Source organism: Tribolium castaneum, chromosome 9, assembly GCF_031307605.1.
Source record: "Tribolium castaneum strain GA2 chromosome 9, icTriCast1.1, whole genome shotgun sequence".
NCBI lineage: Eukaryota > Metazoa > Arthropoda > Insecta > Coleoptera > Tenebrionidae > Tribolium > Tribolium castaneum.
The window spans coordinates 10,053,811-10,080,011 of record NC_087402.1 but is presented as its reverse complement, the minus strand read 5'-3'; the positions used below and the strand labels follow the sequence as shown (position 1 = coordinate 10,080,011).

Genomic DNA, 26,201 nt, shown 5'->3' with positions numbered 1-26,201 from the left:
TGGTCACATGTGGGTGGAACACAACGGAACTTGATATTTACAACAGTCCGAAATAATAAATAAATAACATAAATTGGGTTGAATAAACTCCCACTAGAACCGAGATAGATCCAAAATTTTGCATCACCACCTTATTTATTAGCTTGTCTGGCGATTGGCCTTCACCTTAAACTCACATTTTTGCCTCATTAGCCATGACCTACAGCAAAATCGCAAATTTTAACCATAGAACTTCCACGAACAAATCTGTTACCGATACGGAAGTGAACTCAATGAAATAATGAGCCGCAAAACCTAAATAAAGAGGTCGTGACTCGAGAAGAAACAACTCATAACAACAGCCATCATAAAAATGTAAATTTTAACCGATGACCCTGCCTTAAAGTGCAGCGAATGCATCAACGTTATTTTTTATTTTGCAAAATTCAATTAAGCGGAATTCTTTCCGATTATACCAACCACACGATAAATTATAAATGTTTTGCTAGGTTGAGGTGTTTTTCAGCTTCCGTTTAAATGTCATGAAAATGCACGGTTCTGTAAAGCGCTCAATTAATTCAATTATTTAATTAACGAGATCAATTAATAACAACACTGACAGGGTATGACATATTAGCGGTTAACGCCAATTTTTATCAAATAGGTGCGAAATATTTTAATTCACATCCTTGTCATGGATTAGTAATTCATATTACGCCCTATTTCCTTAGTAAATTAATTGCAACGATGTTTTTCTCTCTGCAATAATTTATTCCGAATCAGTTTCTGTAAAACACAGAATTTTAGGTTTTCTTTGTTGAATGCATTGACACACTTATTCCTAACAGTCTAACATCTGCAGAATGCATCATTCGCCATAAAGACATATTAATGCAGTTAAAAGAGTTTAATTTGTTGATAAATTCGAAATTTATGGCGTTGTAAATTACATAAAATGAAAGCTTGAATCCACATTGTAAAATATTGAACATAAGGATATCAAGTACATTTTAATGTTCCTATATTTTATCTTTTTCTCTTGAATAAAACAATAATCGCGCCATAATTCAAACGTAACTGTACTTAAATAAAATTGCAAAAATTGTCACAAGCTCAATCAAGCTGAAACCTCTAGTGGGTGTATTTTTATGTTAATTGATAATGAACCAATCAATTTGTTCCGTTTCAATTGTCGCTTAAGAAATAAAACGGCTTGTTACTTTTTCTAGTAACATTATTAGACAAGCAATCACTAATCAGTAATCATTATTTAATGCAGTTGTGCCAACATTTATGAAATTTATGCTGTTAATAGTTGTGAATATAAAATAACTTGTTTATTCCAATGAGTTGCAATTAACTAGTTCGCAAATTATCGGCGAACAAATTGCGGGAGAATATCAATAAATTTATTTATTCTCCACAATGCCAAGTCGAGTCTAATTAAATTTGAAAAATTAAGTCACTTCTCTCCCCAGACGTGTAAACGCCAGACCACTTTTTCAACCCTGAAATTAAGCCCAAGCAAAAACTGCAGCGCACTGTTCATTGAAACACGCAATCATGATAGTGGTCTAATTTTCCCGTAACCTTGAACCGATTAGCTTTTTGTACACGGAATTGAGCTTTTGGCTACCGAATTGACTGAAATCGTCTCCGATTTGAATGCAAAAACTAGTCCTAAACTTGCTCCATTGGAGTACTTGCCCTCGTTTCTCTTCTTTTGGTGACTCAGCTAGCAATTTGGAAACGTTCTGTCGCAAGTTTCCGTCGAAAACCAAGACAATACAATGTTTCAGGACGCATAATTAGTAGTATTAGATGTTCTACGCTGTCTAAGCGTCTTCAGGTGGGGAGAGCTTTCATTGAACGCTCTTTCAGTCATCAGTGGTTCACCCACCAGTCTTTGCCCGACTGTTGTAGTGAGTGTTCTAGCGATTTTTGAGCGCTCTGACATGTGGATTTACCTATGAAATCGTGTGCTTTGTGAATTTTCCGGTAAGTTTGCACACTCTTACTGATTGTAAATTGAATTAAAAAGCTCGACTAGTTTGATGGTTAATTGAGTTCCTTTCACTGAATCCGGGCATTGTTTCGAAAAAATTGCGTATAATGCAATTACGCAAGGTAATGTTACACCTCGAGCCTCGACGGATTTTTCTAAATGGAAACGGAAATTCATTTAAAGGCGCATCTTCTATCGGGCGACCTGTTCTAACGCACCGTTGATATCTCCGGAGAAAAACTGATTGATAACCAGTTTGTAATGAATTTATTGTTCGTTTTGTGGCCGTTAGTTATCCTTGCGTAACAAGTGTATCCGAATCCACCTGCCAAGTTCATGGTGCAACTGTCATTTCCGGTCTAACAGAAATTAAATGGCACTCTGACAATATAGAGAAACGTGATTATTTCTCGTGTGTGTTACTTCCCATAATGTAGACGGGAGGAAGTCTCTTATTCATCGCCGTTTCCGCTAATTGACCGAAAAATCGTTATGATTTCCTCCCGACATTCAAAATCGATTCCGAATAATTGCAATTGTTTGTTCAAGTGGAAAACCACACAAAGGAAGAGATTTTTCAAAATTTGGACGTGGTTCATTTCTTCGAACAAATTGACTGACAAATAAAATAGTAACAGTTGATCGAACATTTTAAAGTAAATCGTCACCGCAACGGAACGTTTCCATTTCCATTGAAAGTGAATTTTATAAAGAATTTTATCTCCAAGCAGCAGATGTTGATGCATCGCTAAATAAACATATTATTTCGCGTACAGTTAGTTTTATGATTGGTTTTTCAATAATGAAGAGCTAATCTTCCAAGCATTGCAAGTGTTGATATAAAACTCCTCCGACGTTTACGACACAATAAAATAAACTAACGGATTATTATATTTGCCCAAAAAGTGCCAATAAAACATTGAAACCTCAATCGTAAAACACGCTCATAAAAATGGGAAAACACTGAAAATTCACTCAAATCACGCCTGTAATTTGCATTGTCCGACTGGACTTTTTCGCAAAACGGAGAAAAGATCACTTTTTCGAAGAGTCGCTCCTGGCAATGACCTCGCATTCAAATCGCTCTCAACTGGGAAAGGACTAATCCTTCAAAAGATGATTGAAATTTAATCGTAATTAAAATCTCAAATAGACGAAGTTTAGGTCAAGTTCCTTGGAACTTTCAGTCACCGAAAATCCTGTTTCTCGCCAAATTGCAGGACACCAATTAAGTAAATGAAAACGAAAACTGAAAACCTTCACTTAACACGCAAATTAAATAATTAAGTCTTTTCTGTCGTTTCGTTTCATAATTATTGGCCAATATAATTGGCAAAAATTGCCGAAAAAACGATTTTATTTTGTTACTCTCCTTGGATGGAGCGCGACATTTATTCCTTTGGTTTTACGACCAGATTTTGTTACTTCTATTAATCAGAATTAAATTTGGGATGTGGGTCATTACGATTCAAGCGGTTAAATGTGCGCAATTTCCAATATGACAAAATTAATAACAACCTTCAGTTAACTGTTAATTTTGATCATTCCTATCGTCTGACAGTCGAGAGCCCCCATAATTTACCTGGCACGAACGGTATAAACCTATCCGCGAAGAATTTCAGACGTTTAGTAGTGAAAAGTGAGCACACAATAAAATTTCAGCTCAGCCAATATGACCTGGAATGCTCGTGTGTTGAAACAAATATTGAGGAACGTGACGGCATTTACTGCTCGAACAGCTCATAAATCTCGCAAATTATTTACGAATTAATTAATTTCGCCCAAACTTAAAATTATTTATTAGCGTGGTTAGCACGAGCTGAAAATTCCTAGACAATCGCAAGGAAAATCAATTATAATTATGTCTTTAAAACAAATTCGCATTTGCATATTCCTACTGTAATTATGCTAATCGGATCATTACTTAGAAGGTGAAATTACTCAATTACTCAAATCAATTAAATTGGGTCGGGAATCGGACAAACGTTGCGTTTTTGCGCCAAAATCACGCAATTGTAATTAATCCATTCCTAGCTAATTAATTAGCGCTGATTACACATTAACACCCAACTATTCTGCCCCCAGGACTGCCAATAATTACCGGATATCGTTCTCGGAAAAGAAACCAACATTTCAATTAGTACTAACACGACATTTTTCAGATTTCGCAAAATTAATATTCCGGAAAGCTGAATAAATAGCGACTAATGACAGCAATAAGGCAATTAATAACCAATCGATTTAATAGTGTTTGGCTGTTACGGAGCGAGATAATCGCTAGGTGTTTATGGTTTTTGAATGGCAATTTTTTAAGTGTTGTACAAACGGCCTGGCAGGTCATTGGCGTAGTGTCACCTTAATTAAACCTACGTGAGGCAAGTCCAGTAGCTATTACCATTAATTTTTATGAAAATGTTTATTTTTAATGTTACTATGTCATGTAAAGCTTATAAGTGTCGATTAAGTAGGTTTGTAGAAACCGAGTTAAATCAAATTCAAATCAAACAACTAAATAATATGCAAAAGAACTCGTTTAAGTCATGCAAGTCGCGTGATAGCAACGTATTAATTAAAACGGTAATTAGCTGATATAATGCAGGTCTGTATCATTATTAAGAAATTGCGTAAGGTCTGCCTCCAACAGAATCTGCGAGGAAACTGTGAGAACGCTTCGAGATATCAACGATAAGTCAGTCTCACATCACGAATTTTTCTTTCGATAGATCTCTACGGGAGTTATTTAATTAGCTGAGGCGAAAACCAGCTGCTTTTTGGAGGGCAATAAAATCGAATTTACTTTCGTATCACGGAAAAATTCGTACATCACGCAGATGTCATCTGCTCGGCCATAAAACCTCTTTATGGCAAAATACAATGTTACATATATGGGGAAACATCTGTCGACTAGAGGAGAAACAATTTTGGTGGAAAAATTCAAATACAAGTTATTAAAATTATCATAAGTGTCTAATTTTAATAAACTTGGTTTATTAGTGAGTCTATAACGTCAGTGAAGGTGCAAAACTGCATATAAATTCGAATTTCCTCAGCTTTTATGATTATTCATTGCATGTAGTCGCTGCTTTAGCAATTGAACAATTCAAGACGCACTCGCTTGCGTAACTGTTTTCTACCCACACAATTAAATATACGTACAATAAATATACAAAGATCGGAATTCTATGTGAGCTATATGAATAAATGCGGAATATTAAACGATACAAACGGGCCAAGACAATCATTTATCTTGCGATAAATCGATGGGAAATTCGAATGTGATACAATGTATTACAAAACCGGTGGCCTACACTTCTCTAATTAACCAGATCATGGTGGTACGGCTCTTTAATGCTTTTCCTCCATTGTTTTACATTAGAACAAAAGATCGGTGTGTGTGGCATCACGATTATTTATTACACAATCGGTGCCGTTCCAAATAAAATCAAACATTTTGCATTCATTAGCACCAAAAATAAATATGAAAGTAACGGAAAATGCGGCCCATTATTTCCAAAAAATTCACAAAGTTTTAGATTTCCCAACCGATAATTTCCATAATTTTGTTTGTTTATACTTATTTTAATTGGTATGCAAATTTTTGATAATTTGATAAAATAAGAACAAAATTGAAATAATTTCCTTGGAAAGCCTTATGAGAATAAAAATTAATAGCCGGAAACAATGTTGCACAAATTTCTACATGTTGTGTGAAAAAAAGTAACGGTATGTCATGTTGTTGCGTATTTTATTACGTTTATACATAAAAGATTTTCACTCACTGTAAGTACGTTATTACATTTTATGCATATAAATATTGTTATTAATGATAATAAAACACTAATGTATGCATAAGGACGTTTTTCAACTCGCATTGCAGACGCGAGGTAAGAAATGGCAAAAGAAAATGTCTGCAATCATTTTATTGCAGTTGCAACATTTTCAGGCTCATCTCTGATTTTTTCAGAGATTACGCAACAAATATTTTCCGTTATTAAGAGGTGTTGGCTGCAGAAAATTATAAATATTTAAAAGTGGGAGTAAATTTTTTACAAGCACTGTGTTGCCTTTTTCTATTATGTTTTTCCAAACGGTAAAAGAAAATATCTCCAATTATGAAACAATTTTTCTATGCTTTGAGAAAGAAAATGAGCCACTCAAATTTGTGAAAAATGTCTTTCAGGCTTCACAATTTTTTTTCCAAATTTCGATGTAGAATAGTCTTGATCACAATAAAATACTGTAACAATTTATTGCATCTGTCGTTGCCTCAAAATTTTAAGAGATTATTCAAGAATTACGAATCCATTTTTTTGTCTGTTGCAAGGTGATGGCTTTTCAACATTCAAAGTCGCGAAGAAATGAAGACACATTTTGTAAAGCAACACTTAAAAAATCGCATTTTTTTTCTATTTGTTTTTTCCAAATATTGTGTTTACGAGGCAATAGAAATTGTAACAACAATCAGTTTTTCTTCTTTCAAGCAACACAAACAATAATTTTATTTTGTAAATGTTAATATTCAATGCCCGAATATAAAAAAAAACAAAAAAAACTAAGACGTGTCCTTTGATAGGTTTTTGAGAAAAAAAACATAAAAATGGAAAGAAATATCTTTCAAGCAGTTATATTTTCTAATTTGTTTTTTGTTTATTATTTTTTGTTATGTTATCCTAACGACTACAAAATATCTCTAACATCTTACCTCAAAATAGTTGCGGCTTCGTTTTTTTTTTCATAAATTAAGACACTGTTTTTCAATGTTTTGGGAGATACTGGCTTTAGAAAAAAGGTAAATTACTAAAAATTATGAACAAATACCTTTGAAGATACATAAATCTTGTTCTTTTTTTAGTTTATTTTTCCAAATTTTTATTTTGTTTGTCCAAATAACAAAAAAATGCTTGCAACAATTTCTTCTATCTGTATAGTTGCCTCAAAGACATTGCTTTCACAGTTTTGAGACACACATTTCTCAAATTGTTTAGAAATTAACGAATCAATTTTTTTCAGTGTTTTACGAAGCATTACAACAAAACACCCAGAACTGCCAAGTAATTTCTGTAAAGCAACACTAAAAAATATTTTTTTGGGAGATGCTACCTTTAGAAAGAACGTAAATCACGCAGAAATACGAACAATCAAATGCCTTTCAAGATACTCAAAGATCGTTATTTTTTCCAAATTTTCATGTTTAGGTAACTCTTGGTTTAAAAAAATGCTTGCAACAATTTCTGGCATTTTTCGTTGCCTCAAGATTTTAAGACATATTCCTGAGATTATTCAGAAATCACGAATACATTTTTTTGGTAGTTTACAGCATTCAAAGTTACGAAAAAATATTCTGTAAAGCAACACTCAAAAAACTGTATTTTTCTATTTTAATTTACTAAATGTGTTTACGAGGCAATAGAAATTGTAATCAATTCAGTTGTAATCAACTGAACTTAGAAATTAGCGAAAAGCCTTTTTAGTGATTTGAGAAATGCTGACTCTAGAAAAAACATTTAATTTTATTTTGTAAATCTTGATATTAGATGCCCCAGTATCCTAAACTCTGCAACAAATTTTTTACAAAATAACTTTGTGACTTCGTTTTTTTTGTAAATTACGACAGTGTTTATCCAAATAACAAAAAGCCTGCAACAATTCTTCTACCTGAGTTGTTATTGCTTCAAAATTAAATAAAATGCTTCCAAAATTGTTTTGATATTTACGATCAAGTTTTTCAGGGTTTAATAACGAAGTGTTGGCTTTAGAACAAAACACTCAAAATTACGGACAAATGTCTTTCAAAGTAGACAGAAATTGTAAAAAAATGCCTGCAATAATTTCCTTCATGTAAAGTTGCCTCAAAATTAAACACATTATTTTCAAAGTTTTGAGACACATTCCTAACACTGTTTATCAATCAACCTTTTCAATGTTTTGCGAGGTATTGGCTTCAAAAAATACTCAAAATTGTGAAAAAATACTCAACAACACTAAAAAAAGTATATTTTTCGTGTATTTAATATAATTTGGTAACATTTTTTAACCCAAAATAATTAAGAAAAGTGGAAATTTTCTTGTTAGCAACACTTTTTTTTATTCATTCAATTTATTAACATAAATGTTAAGTGTACAATTAAAATGAACTCAGAGTCAATATTCTATCGCCTACTGCGATTTTCTAAAAATGACAAATTACAAATGGCAATACTCGATTTTTTCAAATAAAACACTTTATATTTATTGCATCATTACATAGCATTTTTATGAGCTTTTTGTTGATATATTGTTTGTAAACTTTGTAAGATGTTTGAGGAATAAATTGCTGGTTTTATGTTAATTAAAATTTAAATTATTTTTAAAATCATAGTTTTCGTGAAGTACATAAAAAATCTGCGTGTTCAACGCGTAACAAAAGTAAGTTTTCTAGCTCGTGAAAACTTGATTCACTCGCTACGCTCGTAAATCGTTAAACAATCAAATTTTTCTAATTTATTTTTCAACATGTTGTACTTATGTTCAAAAGAAAATCAGGTGAGCTTTTTCAGAAATGACAAGAATTTTTTCAGTGATTTGAGAGAAGCTGGTTCTAGCAATAAATTAAAACATTGAATGACACAACAAGAGCGTATTTTTTCTTATTTATTTTTCCAAATCTTGATGTAACGTGTCCAAACCTGTCGCACATAAACCCATTGTGCCATCTGTCGCAAGCCCATGATGCTATCCACTTCGCGGAAAATTCATCACCGCTATGCCGTGCCATTATTCCGCCACTTCGCATTCCTTCTTTTCAAAATTTCTAAATAAATAAGTCGTTCTTTTCTCAGCCCATCGCCAAAACATGACCGAGTAACGGCCGGAGGACTTTCCGCCTCAAAAACCATTTGTTGGCCGTTCATTACGTAATTGCTATTCTTAAAAAGAATCGCTTGTGGCAAAAACTTAATGTGACACTGCCTTTGTGTCATCCTGCATCCGTCTTCTTCAAACGTAATCATCGGCTGCCTAATTCCCAGAAATATATAAATATAAGTAGTGGTTGCAAGGGCGACTTGCATATATTTTTTAACCGTAATTACAGTGCAATCAAAGTTTTCAGGGAAAAAACCTGTCGCTTTGTACAAGTGTACAAAACGTAACGACCTTTTTATGCCACGACAGTTGGGCAACGGAGGGCCGCGCTTCGGTGACTTCAGCCCTAGAACAGGTGGATTTCTACAAAAAGCTCGGAAAATAATTAAAATTCGTTCGAGTTTCTCTCCAATGGCAGGAAGTAAAAGTGGCTAAATACTTAATTGCTTTAGTAGGCCAGTTGGCAAAATGTTGCCAACAACAAAGAGTGAAATGTCACCGAAAAAGGAAAGAAAAACAAACATTACGCATTATATGGTAATGCAGGTTGAGTGCTTTCGACGTGACTCATAAATTCTTTTGATATTGGGATCGTCTAACAACACTCACTTTTATAATCGTGAGGCATTGTCTCGTTAGGCAAAAACCAAAACCAATTTTACGGCTAAATTAATTAACTAGAAACCTCCGTTTTCTCTTTCTCCAAATGCCAAGATGAAGTACTTAATTATTCCTAAATTTGAGACACTTGACCTCTCCATGATCATCAAACAATCATCGAACATTCCAACCCCGACAATAAAGATAAAGGAACATTCCATCCAGTTGAGTAAAGCTCGAAATTATGTTTTCGTTGTCCAATTAATTCCGTTAATTGCAAAAATCGAATAAATGGCACACACGTACAACATTGCAATTGATTTATCAAGTCTCTAATCGATAATTTATTTCAACGGTAGCACTTACAGCGATTTAATGTGCGTTTTTACAAGGCCCAAAGTCGCCCCCAACTATCTAATTGAATGTTTTCCACTCATTTGTAAAGTGATCGTGACGAAGGAGATTTATGACGATTATTAAAAACCGCACCTGAGAACCGTTTCAATAAAATCAATGCGTACGCAACGATCATATTATTATATTGATACGTCCATAAAGTATCCTTTCACTGACACTTTGGGTCAGCAGTGGCGTAACGAAGGGAGGCACTGCGCGCCCATAACGCCTTTTAGAGCAATTTGCTAATTGCAAACGGGTGTTTGTTACCGTTTTTTTGACTTTAACAATGCGAAAAAATTCCTAAGTCAATCTGTGTCAAGTTCAAATTCGCCTCGAAGGCTCGAATTTTTCACCTGAACGGTATTTTGCAAAAATCAGACACGACCTCGTGAATCGCTACAAACCATAAATTTTATTCATTTGTAACAAAACAAGAATGCAAAGCGGGCATAATTGATATCAATATGTAAATGCAGAAAAAGTGGAATAATACACGTCTTGTGGAAATAAGAAACTATGAGCAAATTATGAATATAAATCGTTTAATTATATGCGACCTGGACTCAAAAAGCATTAGATAAGAGCGTAATGAAGGATCACAAAGCTGAGGAAAATTGGAAAAAAGATAATGACAGTGGTTATAATCAAAGGCAAGAAACTCTCAAGCATTTCGGTTATTTATTTTCCTTGATCGTTTAATGGCCATTATTTGTGTCCAACCTAATGACGATAAATCCCCCAATTATGCAGCACAAATCGTCGCACTCTAATTTGAATAACGCAATAATTCGTTTGAACGTCTTCATTGTGACCAGAGACGTCCAACGCACGGCGTGCTTTCGTTAATGAATTTCAGATATTTGTGGGAACCTTCCCTAATTAAATGTACTATTGTTTCGTAACAAGTTCGACGTTTGCGCTATTGTTAGTGAAAAGCAAATTTTTAGAAAAGTTTAACGGAAATCCGACTGAATCGGGCATACAAGCACGTCCCGTGATGAGAACAGCGCTATAAATTTGTAAGCCCGTCTTTTTTCCCCTTCTGGTGATAAACCGATGACATGTTGGCTGCGACACTTGGAATTTTAGTTAGTCCATAAAAATGTTTTATCGTTGAGGCATTTCTTACATATTTCAACAAGTCAGCGCAAATTTTAAAAATCCTTGGGTTTTGTTGCAGGTTTGAGAGAGCTATAGCAAGCTTGGTAAGTAGTGTTTTTTTCAGTGATGTTTTACATAATAACGGCATCTCGCGTAGAAGTAAACGCGGTAATTAATTTAATTCCAGGGTTAGCGATTACAAAATACAAAACATTACTGAAAATTCGTGATCAGTGAATGGCACCTTTGGTACTGCTGACATTTGTTATTACAGCCCTCCTCTCTATTCGAAAGTATTATTGTTCCCTTTTTAATGTTGGCATCTTTTTCTTGAGCATGCACAAGTGAAACAACAAATCGGGGATTTTCTGCACACATGGTGATAATGAAGGAGGAGGCGTGCAAAGACATTGTCTATTGCAATCGGAATATAAATTAGACGTTTCATTATAGTGCTCCAAAGACAAATTTTAGCACCGCAACTTGTCGCACACATCATAAACAACTCTGTAATAAAATAAGGTTCAACATAAGACAAAAATTTGCCATGTAACAAACATTTTATTTAGATCCATTTCGAATGAATGAGGAACATTGAGGATTAATTAAATTCCTCCACGATTTTTTTGTTAATTCTTGACAATTTTGACGAAATAATTACCTACGAGTGGTCAGGTCACTGTGGCACATAGAGTTCTTCATTAAAGAAATTCATAACTCAAACTTTGTACCAGTAAATTCTACGGTTCATTTTACGTGTATTATACCTACGTTTTAGGCGATTTTTCAGTTCGATTTACTTAGATAAGAAACAATAAAAGGTGTTTAAAAGTTTGACAAAAATAGAAGTAATTCTTTTTTCAACCCAAAAGTGTTGTTTTTCAGCTCATTAATAAGACAATTTCGCTCAAAAACAATATCGAGTGAAAATGAGAAAGTAACATCAGTTTCATTTTATTTTTGTGATTTTCAGGTGTATGACAAGATTTTTCAAAATAAATGAGTTTCGGGTTCAATAACGAACAAAGTTGACTGAAATAGGATCAGTTTCGATCAAAGTTGGTGATTTTTCATACAGTTTATTGAAGTTTTTCAAAAGAAAAAAACTTAATTTATTTGGCCTAATTTTTTTTTATTCTTCGTTTGGTTTATATAACTTTTTATAAATATTTCTTTTTGTGGCTGGATAAAGCCAAAAAAGCCAAAAATAAAACAATCTTGGATTTAAATTGGTGATTTTTTCGGCCTTTTCCACTTCTAGCAAAGACTTACGAAAAAACTGAAATATTAGCTCTAAAAAGTGATTAAATGCCCAAAAAAGACAGAAATAACATTACTAGTGACCAAAATATATTGTTGTAATAAGTTCTTGAACATACAATACATAAATCTTTTGTTGAAAGCAGGTAACCTAATATTCACCTACTTTTAACGAAATTTTTCAAAAATGTAGAGGCGAATGAAAAACAACACAAACGTTTTGGTCCTTCATCTCAAGTTGCATATTATCTGGTTATCTGATTTAAAATAATTTTATACAAATTTTAAAGTTGTAGTGTAATATTTCCAAATTTATTGTTTTGTCAGTTAGTTTTTAACAGTGTTTATTTTATTTTACCTTGTTAATATTAACTAGGATTGACTGACTATAGCCATCTTCAGGCTCTAAACTAATATAGTATTTAGGGCATGCATACAGGGTGTTCGGTTTTCGAGCTCCACCATGGAGATCTATCAGTTATATTATAAGAGATATGAGATTGGTCAAATTATGGCAAAGTTACGCATTTTTATGCTGAACAAACCAAAGAAACTAGATGTTTTTAACATTCTTCAGGCACTTTTTTACAAGGAATCTAAATCAGTCATCCCATTTTCCAAGGCGTTCGTGATGTCAGAGTCACAACTATCAACTTTGGTTTTTCTTATGGAAGCCATATTCACTTTTTGTATTTTTGAAGTGATTTTATTCCTGATTACATCTACTTATCACATGATATAATCGAATCTGCTGATCAAAGTCAATAAAAAAGCACTTTTGCGAAGAGTGCTTTGATAAAAACACCTTTTAAACAAACTAGATTTTGGAGCTAGAAGTTTATTTTTCGCAAAACAAAACGAAACAAAGTTATAAAAATGTTGCTTGCATATTTAATAGAAATGTCAAAATTTAATATGTTAATCAAAATTTTTGGCGTTTTTTTTTTAAAGCACTCTTTGCAAAAACGTTTTTTTCTTAATTTTAATAAGCACTTAAGATTCGATCATATTATGTGATATATGACTTTTCAAAAATACAAGTCTTAAAAATGGCGTACAAAAGAAAAACCAAAGTTGAGTGTTATCTAGAACGTCTTGAAAAAGGCGATGAGAGATTAAAATTTCTTAGAAAAAACAGCCTCAAGAATGTCCTACTTAAAAAACGTCTAGTTCTTTTTGTTTTCGCTTAAAAAATAAAAACAAATATTTCAATTTTTTTTTATTTTCTCACTAAATTAAAAACTAAAAATGACATCAAATTTTCTTTCAGAGAATTGTTTAACATAGAAATGCGCAACTTTGCCCTAATTTAACCGACCTCTTATAATAATTAAGATCCCCTATAGTGGAGCTCGAAAAACGGACACCCTGTAAATACAGAATGTTTCAGTTTTCACGAACTGGCGAGTAGATAAAAAGTGAACTCTAAATTGATGTAAATAAATTTATTAATTTACGTATGAATATACAAAAACTTCTGGTAAGTAGACCTGAAGATGGCTACATGATAAGTGGTCGAAACATGTAGCAAATTAAAAATTAAACTTGAGAGAAAGGACCAAAACGTTTGTGTTGTTTTTCATTCATATTTACATAACGCCTCTCACAATGAATCAAGATTCTGCAATTAAAAATGAGTTGTTTTTTACTATTTTTAGTTTTAATTACCACATACCGTTGAGTTGGTGCGCCAGTTTTTGAGCACCCTTTATCGAACACAACACAAAAATTAAACACTTAACGGTTTTTTAACTTCTAACGGTGTTAAAATTAATCTGCGATGAAGTTTATAGACACTTGTAAAATACAAAGAACAGGAATGTAAAAAATGGCTTTTGGAATACAAAAAAAAAACAATAAAACAAGCAAGTTTTTTCATAATTTATAAATGCAGTCGAACAACGAACAAAATGACCGGTTATTACAGTAAATCATTACAGTTGCGCTATTTAAATTTCACTTCTTTTCTCAATTCGAAACTCTATTGTTTCCGTCTCGCTAGAATACCACGAGATAAAGTAGAAGATTAAAGGAGCAACAATAAACTAAAAAATAAGAAATTAAGCACAAAACTGCTTCTCACACTCATAAAACCGCCTGAAATGATTGATAAGTCGTTACGCACGACACTTGAAAATTTCCGGTGAACAATAACCAATTTTTAAAGCAGGTCACTTGGCTAATCGAAATGGAAAGTGACAATTGGAGATTGATTTCCGCGTTGAAGTTCGTTGGTCCTAATTGCCTTGTATACTTTATCAAATGGCATATAATTTGCGTAAATGACCGGTAAGTATCTAATCTTCTAAATTGCTGAGTAATAATAAGTTCGCGGGTAATTACCCGAGCTTAATTGAAATCGAATTTCCGGTCGATTGGGTCCGGAGTCCGGACTCCGGAGAGTCCGCCAAAATTAAGTCCGTCCACAAAATGAAAGGAAATTTGCCAAAACGCATCTTTAAAAATGCGTTAACACATTGCTGCAAGTAAAGAAATGGAGATTTACAGCTCTTGGGTTTTTTCTTGGTTCACGGGCACGTGCCTCTCGCGCTTGGCCGCCTACGATGTAGCTACGATCGCCGGAAGGCATCACGGAACAGAAAATCTACGATCTTTATCAGATGTGTTCCTTTTTGATTTCACAAAACGTAACGTCATCGGTGCACCATATCGCGTGCAAACCTTTTCAAAAATATCAGCATAACGTATTTACATTCAACTGTCATGTCGCAATTATCGTAATAACTGCGATTAGAATATTGCAAAATTTTATAAGTTTATGTCAGGTGCATTATCACACTGATCGCTCATAACTCATAGGCTAATCGCCGCGTGGGTGTAATTTGCACTTGCATGCAATTTTTTTTTCGGAAAGGATCACGAATTTAGTCGTGAGCGATGATTTCACTTTTTATATCCCCTTTCATTGACATTTATGGCGATTTTTACACCTATAATAATTATAATTAAGTTTCACGAGGCATAGAGATGTTAGAGTTATCACGGCGATCTAGAATGTGAGAAATTTAAAATTCCTCTTGCAACACCGGCGTTTTCATATGGTAATACTTTTCGAAATTATTACCCACGTCTGGAAAAATAGCCATCTAATGTAAAAAGAAAGTTTCACTACACACGTAATGTAAATTTTCACAATTATACTTCAAGAATAGCGCTTGTAGCGACAGGAAAATGACTTGTAACGTACCAACTAATTTCTGCAACAGTTGCAAATACTGATAATATGATAAATACCGAGCTCACTAAACAATAACTACATCTATTACAGTTACAAGACCGAGGTAATTTGAGTCTTGTCAAATTGATTAGTCTCACAATCCGTTTTCACACAACTGTTGAGTAATAAAAATCTAATGTTTATGGCTCCCTGTGATGTCTCCGATAACATCTTTAATTTTTAATAAATTTCGTTCTCATTTTTTACTTTGATAACCATTCTAATTTGTTGTACAGTTAGTAAAAATACCCTCAACTGTAAATAATTGCGACAATAAGCAAAATATCAACACCATAAAATGTTTGCAACGCCAGGAATCCACTGTCTTGGATTATAGAGTTTTGTACGGTCAGGTGCAAGGAAAATACACCGCAAAAATCATGGTTTGAATATTCTAGGAATAGCTGCGTCAAACAAGTTATCCATTTTTCAATAACTTGCATTAGATGCACTAAAATTCAGCTCTACATCTTAAAAAAACTTCAAATTTTCGTTGAGATTTTTTTAAATAAAACTTAACAATCTTCGATGGTCGCCTGCTACAGTTGCGTTGAGACTTTATTTTAATAGCTACTAGTGCAACGAGATAGAAGATAGAAAATTTTTCATTGGAAAAAATCAAATCAGTTTTTCTGACAAAGTGAACACCAGATTTTGTAAAATATCAGCCATTCCATTTTAACGGACGGGACACTTGGCACAAATTTTTAGTTTTTATTTCCAATTTTTATAAACAGTATAAATAGAAGGAACGTAGTATATATATAATAATAATAACACTTTATTTGTAGAAACAAACAAAATGTACTTGTCAAACTGTTTGAAACCTACAATAAGAGCCACATTTGTAAAATTTGAAATACGAGCAGGAAAAAGACATTGATGACGGACGGGACACAAAAAGACTTTGCATTTTTTTTAAACAATTGTTATAAAATTCTGCTAACTTAAAAGACACTAATTACAACAATTATCTTTGAAGTAAAAGTGGAACCTGTTAAAACTTTTGAAACACACAACCAAAGAACAAGGTAATGTGTTACGACTTCTGATTAATTTATTTTTGTTTACACATGATGTACGGTACATGACGGATGTAACAAAATAAATCTTGTGTACAAAAACAACTCTAAAAAATTTGTTCAGACAGGTTTTATTTATTAAAGATTTTAACAATATCTAAATTAGACAAAGAAAATGAAAATTATTGGTCTTGTTTAACGACGTAAGAAATAAGAGCAACATATATTACATCAGGCGTCCCACAAGGTTCCGTTCTAGAACCCATGCTATTTCTAATTTATCTTTCAGATCTGTTCAAAACTGTCAAACATTGTAGTATTCATGGTTATGCGGACGACACTTAATTACTATTCTCTTTCAGGCCAAATCAAGTTCATGACGCTTGCACTAAGCTTAATAATGATCTACATAGTATAAATTACTACTTAACAAGCCATAATTTAAAACTAAATACCTCCAAATGACAATCTGTGTTGTTCTGTTCAAAAAAGGTGAGAAGCAACGTAACAAAACATCTAAAAATCGTAATAAACAATCAACAGTTGAAGCTGGTTCATGTGGTAAAAAATCTAGGTGTCTATTTCGATTTAAGGAACACGTAACAAATATGGTAAAGAAAAGTTATGTCGCTCTTACATCTTTATATATTAATATAAGTTTAATCAATTTCAAACTCAGAAAAAAACTCGGTAATTCACTAGTTCTATCAATCATTTACTACTGCTTTATTATATACTATCCCTGTCTCGACAAAGTTACGCAGTACAGACTCCAAAAAATACAAATTACGTATTGCAGGTTCGTGTTTAAGCAAAAAAAATCTTGTTACATTTCTTCTAAACTATGTGAACTTGGTTAGCTTAAGTTAGACAACGTTTTCGAATACTTCTTATCAGTTTTTGTTCACAAAATTCTGTTATCTTCAACATCACCTTGTCTTTGTAAAAAATTACAATATAATATAATATAAATTATATAATACACAATAATATAAATTTAATATCTACAACTCTAGTCTAAGATTTCCTAATTTATTGTCCTTACCATATTTTCATTCAGCCATGTTTCAACGTTCGTTTACTTATAACGTTGTTTCTGTTTACAATAAATTAAATGCGCATTTGAAATCACTTCCTTTATACAATTTTCGCAAAGGAATTAAAAACTTTTTCTTTTTAAATAAGCAGACAAACAGCGTATAGAATATCAATAAAAATCAATTATTTTTCTTTTACTATTAATATTTACATTTTTCTTTCATTTTCATTTTCTTTTCTTATTTTGATTTTGTTTATCACATTTATTTTTATAATTTAAACTTGATTATAATTATTTTTTCCTGTGGGTTAAGTTGGAGTAGCTTCGGCTAAACTTCGCCCAGAATAAAGACTATTTATTATTATTTTATATGTTTGCCATAACCCATAACGGACGGGACCCCAAATTTATGAAGATAAAAAAGAGATATTACTAATCAATTTACTTACCGATTTCCATTTTCTAAACTACCAGAAACTAGAAAAACACTATTCAAAAATTATACAACAGTTGTAGTGGTTGTAGTAAGTCAGCTGTCCACAGTATTTTATGTTATCGCCTACAAGGCAATCTATGTAAATTTTAGAACCCAATGAATTACTTCAATTTAAAATATTATCCTCTCAACAAAAAAACTCTTTTGTCCCAAAATACATTACATAGTGTATATAGTACATATAAAAATTATTTTGAAAATTTCGGTGTTAGCTTGCATTATTCTTGGAATGGCTGATTTATTAATTTGAGTGTGGAAAAGTGCAACCTCTGTCTTTATGACAATGTAATAATATTTAGTTTACTTAATAATTTATAAATAATTAACAATTGTTATATGTAATTTTTATCAATATCTGAGCTCCTAGTTGGAATGCGAAGATAAAACCAACGCTGTTCGATGGGTAGAAAAAGTCTTTTGAGAGGTAGGGTTTTCAACCCTCAAACAAACTTCCACAAGAATAAAGATATTAACGTCTGAAAATTTCAAAGTGAAATTTTGCTTAAGTACACGCATAATTTCTGTGACATTTTATTTTTTAGGGCTGTGGTATCTTTGTATCTGCTGATTATTATTATTCGCAGTTTTACGTGTGCTTGTATCCACATACTTTAATATGAGAGCAGTCTTCTGGAACGAAGGAGAGGCAGAAATAAAAGGTTAACGATTCTCATAACAATACCAATCAGGCCGACATATGTAGCTACATATTATGTTATAATTTTTACGTCTTAACGAGTTGCTGTAGGTAAACAATGTGTAATTTTGCCATAATACCGGTTAAGCTTCTGAAAAGCGTCCAATTAACGGCTTGACCGGACGTTTGTAATTATATTTTTTCCCATGGGTGACAAAAAACGTGACTTTTTCCCGATTCTGTGTGAACTAAATGAATCATTTGGAACAAAATTAAGTCTGTACATAAACACATATTATTACAGCAAAAGCTGTCTATTACAAGTTGGCCATCACAAGTCCAATTAAGACTTAATAATAATTACGACTTTGCAAAGCTTCACCTTGGACTACCAAATCTTGTTACGCTTTTTCCAGCCTGTAATTTGCTTTGCTTGTCACACACTATGCCATATTCGTTTTCTCTGTATCGATTTGCATATTTGCTCAATAGAATATTTATTTGCGTTTGCTCAGTGACGAAGTGCTACCGAAAAATCTCCTCATTCAGGTGCTAACTAATAAATTATTAAACGACTCACTAAACCAACAACATCAAAGGACGTGGACACCGTTATAATCCGACAATTTCCACACTAGAATCGATAATGAGGTTGTCCTAATATTTTATTGTCACGCTAATAAGATGCAGGATTTATAGGGCTACAGAATCGGATCACAGAAATCGCGAACTTCGACCTTCACCCACGAATTATGACGCAACCTGATTTATGAAAAAATTAAATAAATTGCAAATTTTATGCTTGTCATTGAAACCTACTTTGTTTTACAAAGAGCATTTGCCTTATTTTCCGAGATTGATGGGCTTCCTAAAAAGGAACTTCGCCCATACGACAAATTATGAGACAATTTCATCGGAATAGGAAGCGTAGTAACTTTGTTCTTTGTCCAGAAGGCAGCAAGTTATTGTCATGTTTAATTAGCTTAATTCCGAGCAATTTTTCTTCCGTAATAAGAAGCTGATTACACTGAGTCAGTGTCATGTTCTCATTATGTACGCCACAGTGGCTAATGGTTTACTCACATTTTTGTGGATAAATTTCAAGTCAACGCACTCCGAAGGCAAATGTGGACCTAAATTTGTCCTTTTGCAAAATAGAGCTTGTGGCTTTGGGCCAGATGGTCGGCTAATGGCTTGGTTTGTCGGCGTCGTGATAAAATCGGTGAAAAGGTAGTAAATCAAAAAGAGTTTAAATTATTTATGGCAATAGACCGCTTTGTTCGCGAAGAACCGTAAGAAATGGGCCAAATTAAATAGCAGAAAGCAATTATTTGAGCGAAACGTTTAAAGAAGATATAAATCAAGCAAATTAGTTGCCGGGAAAAGAGAGATAAATGTGATTATACGAACTCGATATTCGTAATGCAACTGACGCCGGCCATTTAAAGTGTTCTTTCCGACAGTAATTAACAAAGACAATTTATGATTGATTTGATTAATAACTTAATTGTAAAACGCTGGATTAAAAATAATCCATAATTATGTCCTTACAAGTCGATACTCACTCAGGACTGTCTCCGAGCTATGGAGTAAGCGAAATTAATTACTCCAAGTGGAAAAAGGCACAATTTACGACATTGTTTATAGGTTATAAAATCAAATGGTGCATTAGTCCTTTCCAATGCTGTTATAAAGCCTCGGCAATAAAAAACAATGTGACAAGTTCGCGAAACCTCGTTAAGATGAATTTATAATAATTTCGGGCCTGTTTCCCAAAACCGCTCTCTATTGATGTACGTTAGTGTATAATCAAAGCTCGGCCACAATTTATGGTTTCATGAAATCGTGAAACGGCGTTTTTGATGTGGCCAATGTTTTTTTTATAAATTACAGTTATTTGGTGGCCGCTCTAGTGCTTAAGGCCTCTCATTCATTTCTTATGTTAATTTACGAGAAGCGCTTTGACGTGAGGAAACTCCATCTCGACATATTCTTTTTCGTATTTTGTATATGTGTTGTGTTTATTTTAATGTGGGTTTTTTAATGTTGCCGCGGGATGATGCACGCGATCACACACCTGGTCTTTAGCTACTGGGTATATGTTTCAAACTGGCCTCGAAATTTCTCTCCAGATGGATTTACTGATTTATTATTCATTGTTTCTGCCTTTTTCATCCAACCAGCCTTCGCGAAAGTTTTAATTGACATCTTTCTAGGTTTGTCTTTGTCGTTTCACACCAAGGATGAAACAATGCATTCGAATGGAAAAATATTCGCCAGCTTTGACACTCCTTCCATAACAAATTGATTCCATAATGTAATGGAAATCGAGTAATTGAAAGCTTGATCTTTATGCCAATTGCTTAGAAGGCTAATGACACATCATCAGACCTCCCTAGTTGCAAAAAATTGCCTGTGTCGTCCTAAATTTAACGGTAATCCTGTTGCATATGAACAAAGACTCGTTATTATTGCACTGGGTAATGAATCAGCAGCTTTGTGTCTTGGCAAACGGTAATTTCATTCATTATTGGGCCCTATTGTACCTTTATAAACACAGAGAGTGTCATCAAGATTATGCAACAAACTTGCATTATTCAAGCGAAACTAAAACTGTTTTACTAATTGGATTGCTAATAAAAGCCCAGAAACGACATCTATATCCTGCTGCAAACCAATAGCTGTATTAAAGCTCTTAATTAATTTTTTAAACGAAACTTATAGCATACGGTATTGAAGATTAACTCGCAGATAAGGACCATTACGATGCACCAATAACCATAACAAAAATTTTTCTTATAAGATAAACGGGGAATTCACTTCCATTTCAGCTATCTTTACTCTTGCATTATTATGTAACACTTTCTAACTAAATGCTTGTGAGAATGTTTCATTATCTGATATTAAACTTCAATGGTTTGGCTTTTAAATGAAAAGTTAGACGAGCCTCACCGTTACCGCGTGAGAAAAATAAATGTTTTCAAATTATTTCATTGCACAAACTTAGATGAATGTTTTTTCAACAGCTGTCCCCAAATAAATAACAACAAAATTGTCTTGTCAAAAACCCAGGCTTTTATCCGTCTCTTTTGTGTTTGACTGTCGTTTTGATTAGTATTTATCGGTGCGGTCATCCAATTAGAATAAGCGCTGGGTAAAAATCGCTTATGATACTTCCTTATTTAATAGATGGAGGCCGAGAACTTGTTAAACACCAGCTTATAGAAACTGCCAATTGCAGGAATTTTTTGTTGCCCGGTATAGGAGTACTAGTCTCGAATCTGCCCACTGTTGTCAAGCCCCGTTCATTTTATAATTTACATCTCGTCCTTAATAAAAAAGCTCGTCATTACGAAAGCAAATGATAGTTAACAGACATTTGTTGGTTTTAGTAGCAAGTTGACAGGCCTTCGTTGCACTATAGGAAGTGAGATAAGTTCGATAATGTTGTTTATTATGCGCGACGAACTATGAAATGCTTTTACAACAGTACGTTGACATTTTTCACAACATTAAAAGGCTTTAACTGTCGGACAAAGCGCGATTTTTCCATTAGTTTCCCGTAGTACGAAATTGAGGAAATAATTGCCAACACATGACAAGTCATCCGAGTTGGATACAAGATATTATACAGGCGGCCTTTTTAAAATGCACATTATAAATCAAGAGGAGCACGAAATTAAAAAGAGGCATAGAAGCACGTCCGATATTACTGTAAAAGCTACTTCACATGTAGCAGCTAATAATATTAAATTAAAATCGCATTTACACAGTCTACGCCCATCAGTATTACCAAAAAAATCAAAGCGAATTTACGCACTAACCTAATAATCATCTTGGAGTCAGTGTTCCCAAAGTGGAGATCCATCACGTGAGTTTGTCGAAATACACGTTATAAAAGCTTAGCTTCTATAACATCCAAATTACTGGCTTGGCTTTATTTGTTTTGATTTTTTTCAACAGAGTGATTACAGGCCACTACCGTTGAACTACTTTATTCCTCCTGAAACGTCTAGGGACCACCTGCGCTTTGTTAAATGCCTCAAAATAGGCGATATTCACGCAAGCGGCCGTTCACTGCCTTACGTCGAAATGATAAATTATTTATGGAACAACACTACAGCGGAGTCTTTGCCAGTGATTGCGCCGATTTTTCCCATATCGATGATGAAGAAAAGATGTTCCAGACTAGACACTAATTAAGAGCAATCGGACGGCTCTTGAACAAAACGAAGAGCTCCATTTTGCACGATCGCCACTAATTCTAGCGTTGTGCAAGCGCTGGCCCCGATACATTATTTTCTTTCGACACGTTAACACGTAAAACTGATCGCTAAATAGCAGAATATTTATCTTTTTCCTTGTTAATTATTACCAATCTGTCCATTTTAATTATAACGGAATGTGTCATTTTACTATAAATTAATCTATCAAGGTATGTCACTGCTAATTAAACTTAAATTGCCTGTCGGTTGAAAATCAACTGAAAAATCGAAATTATGACAATTACTACAGTTTACATTGGCATTTTGCATGTTTGTTTAACTTAATTTATTAACGTGGCGCAATCGCTTGATTAATCACTTAATTCCCCAGCAAGGAAAACCTCCTCGACTTTGGCCATAAATCCCACGAGTGTGTTGACAGGTCTTGAGACAAAAGTTTGCGAAAATTACCGCTATCTAATTTGTTTAAGGAAACAAATGATAATTGATAATAAACGCTGGATGTTATTTTTGATACTATCACTGCACCATGACTTGCAAAGTGTCTTTATTGTAGTAAAAGTGGCAGAGCATAGTAAGTTTTTGTCGACGAAAGTAAGTATTAATATAATGGCCAGATTGAGTGATACGGCTCGTTTGACATAACTGTCTTACACTTATTATGCTAGAAAAAACTTGTCGCTTGTTTATGCGAGACGCTGCCTAATTAATTTCGCAATTAATATGAAACAATGTCCAATTAACAATTTTCGCGATACGGCTCTGTAAAACAAAGGCGCCAAGCTTCGGATTATCATTGCAGACATGTCCCGTGTCGCAACCTGAAACGGAATATTTTACGTTAACTCTTGCTTCAATTAGCTAATTTTCGAAAAAAGTGATTCCTTGTTTTTCGTCCGCACAGCAGAATCTTACGCTCCGTGTCTGAAATTTTAAGACGGTGCTTTACCAGCAAGTGTGGCTAAAGACGTGTTTCCGGCGAGACGTTACGTGCTCAGTAGTCAGACCAAGTTCCCACCGTTTAGAGAAAAAATTCTTTCATGCTTCATTAGCCCATTTTAAGCAATAACTTTATTTCAGATACGATGATGTGGTTGGATGAAGGCAAGAGACGCGTCTTGGGCGACTCGGACGACGACAGTGTCAGCAGTGGCGAGGAGGTGCCCATATGGGTGCGAGGCGAGCAGAGATGGGTCTCTGGCATCACCGGCGAGACCACGTGCCAGGACGTCATCCAGGTGCTCCTCCATGACGAGGAGAGCAGGGTAATTATTCAATATTTTCCAATATTATCATATTTGGCTTGGTTTAATTATTAGGGCCGCCACATCGGTTTGCCAGAACAGTACCATATAACAGAGCGGTGGAGAGGCGTGGAGCAGCCTTTAGACCGCCAGTCTGTCATTTTAGACATTTGGAATGCTTGGGGAACAGCACAGCCTGAAGTGAGTCATTGTGGGCTGAAAAACCGTAAATAATTTTTCTCTCCAGGTCAAAATATCACTCAGACGCATCAAATATGACAGGCCACCAAGTCGAAGAACCCGCTGCCGGTCCGACTCGAGCACTTGGTCAGACCGCAGCGCTTGGAAGACTATCCACCCGAAGAGGCTCCACGCGTTACAGAACGAAAAACAACCATCAAGTACGGAAGAATTACTGAAACTAGTTCTAGCTCAAGGAGAAGTTATAAGACGACAATTAAAGAAGTTGAGGTGAGAGGTGTAATTAATTAAGCGAGTTTCTAAACGGTCTGTGCAGACACAGCGAACACCAAATCGGCTATTTAGAGGATAAGACGCACAAGGCCCGCGTGCGCAAACACGGCAGCAACTACCTCCTGGAGACGTACCTAAAGGGCTTATCCGAGGCTGTAGACCCCGAAAATGACGCCAATTTGTGCGCTGACAAAAACAGCGACAGTGGAGTCATGACTGAAGGCGACAGCGAGCAGTCTAATACCAAGTCGAGACCAGCGGAAGTGAGTTATTTCCACTTTAGCTCTTCCTTTCTAATAATAACGTTAATTTCCAGCAGACGTTTGAGCGGTTTTCTCCCTCGTCCGAAGAGTTCAGCAAAGACATAAAAGACGACGACACGAGCTCCACAGTGAGCGAAGCGACGATCAGGGAACAAATCGAATTATTCGAGTCTATAGCGAAATTGAACAAACGTCTTCTCAAGGAAGAAGAGAGTTTAGTTAGGCTAGATGCGAATCTAAAGAAGTACGATAAGCACAAAACGGACGACTTGGCGAAAGCACTCACTAATTTGAGGACGGAAATGACTAAAAGTGCCTGCGAAATGCAACATAATGAGGTGGTTCTCGAGGAAACGATGGAGATGTTGCTTAATCGGCGGCATTACCTGGAGAATCTTCACAGGGACCTTGCTAATGAAGAGCAGGAGCACGAGATGCTGCAAGCGCTGATGTTCAGCACCAGGAGGCAGAGGCACAACCCGGACAGTTGTAGTCCCTACTACTCACATACCAAAGAATTGTTAGATACCTTAGTTTAGCGCTTTTAATCCCTAATTAATTTAATACCAAATATCTTGTACCTAATTCACGTTGGAAATTTGTTAGTCATTGATCTGAAATATATGTTTTTTACAAACTCGACCTTCAAGAACTTTATTTGAACAACTGAACGATTTACAACAGCAAAATTACGACGGTAGACAAACTGCACTCAAATCAAAATCACTCGTCTTCCTCTTCTTCGTCTCCTCCTTCTTCCTCATCGCCACCTTCCTCCTCGTCGTCTCCCTCTTTGTCACTTTTATCACTTTTGGTGCTGGCTTTCCGCTCTTTCGCTCCACATTCCTTGCCACTTTTGCAACATTCGCACTTTCCTTCCTTGCAACACTCGCATTCCTTTTCGTCACATTTAGATTCTTCGGCTTTTTTGCTCTTGGCACAGCAGGGAAGATGTTGGCAACATTTTGGCGGCATGCAGTTGAAATAACAAGGGGGTGGGCAGTAAAACGCCCCCCATTGGGGGAACATGAATGGGGGTGGAGGGTAACAACCAAACATTTGGTTGCCACCACAAAACTGAGGCTTCATGTGGGAGCAAGGACAGTGCGAAGCGCTCGAAGAAGAGGAGCTAGATATGCTTGATTTCTTATCGTCCAGTGACATTTTTGCAGCTTCTAAACAATTTGTTTTTAAATAGTGAAATTTTTTTATTGAGACGTACCTGCAGCAATTAGGTCTTCGGAAGCACTCATACTTGATTTTTTCTCAAATTTCTTCACTCAAACTGATCGAAAATCATTGGCGCGGTTTTTATAGATAACGGTGATGCCGTGTGCAAATTGGATGCAAAATGACGCATTGTTTTAACTTTGAT

At 34.6% G+C, this 26,201-nt stretch overlaps 2 protein-coding genes across 6 annotated transcripts; one reads left to right on the top strand and one right to left on the bottom strand.

Annotated features, from left to right (window-relative positions):
• Positions 1-1,836: 1,836 nt before the first annotated feature.
• LOC658789 (ras association domain-containing protein 10) lies at positions 1,837-25,468 on the top strand. Of its 5 annotated transcripts, XM_008194573.3 has the most exons (7): positions 1,837-1,977; positions 11,007-11,031; positions 23,926-24,110; positions 24,165-24,290; positions 24,337-24,560; positions 24,607-24,826; positions 24,880-25,468. In XM_008194573.3, the coding sequence occupies exons 3-7, from the start codon at positions 23,931-23,933 to the stop codon at positions 25,363-25,365; spliced, it is 1,236 nt and encodes a 411-aa protein (XP_008192795.1). In that variant the 5' UTR covers positions 1,837-1,977; positions 11,007-11,031; positions 23,926-23,930; the 3' UTR covers positions 25,366-25,468. The 5 variants fall into 5 exon arrangements, with proteins under 5 accessions (XP_008192795.1, XP_970241.1, XP_064214896.1 ...); XM_965148.4 differs by lacking the exon at positions 11,007-11,031 and having other exon boundaries at positions 1,858-1,977; XM_064358826.1 differs by lacking the exons at positions 1,837-1,977; positions 11,007-11,031 and adding an exon at positions 23,067-23,419 and having other exon boundaries at positions 24,883-25,468.
• LOC658723 (sperm mitochondrial-associated cysteine-rich protein) lies at positions 25,465-26,201 on the bottom strand. The gene is made up of 2 exons (XM_008194575.2): positions 26,049-26,201; positions 25,465-26,001 (listed from the first exon to the last, which is right to left on the bottom strand). The coding sequence occupies exons 1-2, from the start codon at positions 26,077-26,079 to the stop codon at positions 25,550-25,552; spliced, it is 483 nt and encodes a 160-aa protein (XP_008192797.2). The 5' UTR covers positions 26,080-26,201; the 3' UTR covers positions 25,465-25,549.

Excerpts from the sequence above, each read along its gene's own strand:
- LOC658789 (XM_064358825.1), top strand. The coding sequence starts at position 23,323 with ATGATAATTGATAATAAACGCTGGATGTTATTTTTGATACTATCACTG. Across the intron at positions 24,561-24,606 it reads CGACAATTAAAGAAGTTGAG|ACACAGCGAACACCAAATCG; the intron begins GTGAGAGGTGTA and ends CGGTCTGTGCAG. Across the intron at positions 24,827-24,879 it reads CCAAGTCGAGACCAGCGGAA|CAGACGTTTGAGCGGTTTTC; the intron begins GTGAGTTATTTC and ends GTTAATTTCCAG.
- LOC658723 (XM_008194575.2), bottom strand. The coding sequence starts at position 26,079 with ATGAGTGCTTCCGAAGACCTAATTGCTGCAG. Across the intron at positions 26,002-26,048 it reads CGAAGACCTAATTGCTGCAG|AAGCTGCAAAAATGTCACTG; the intron begins GTACGTCTCAAT and ends CAAATTGTTTAG.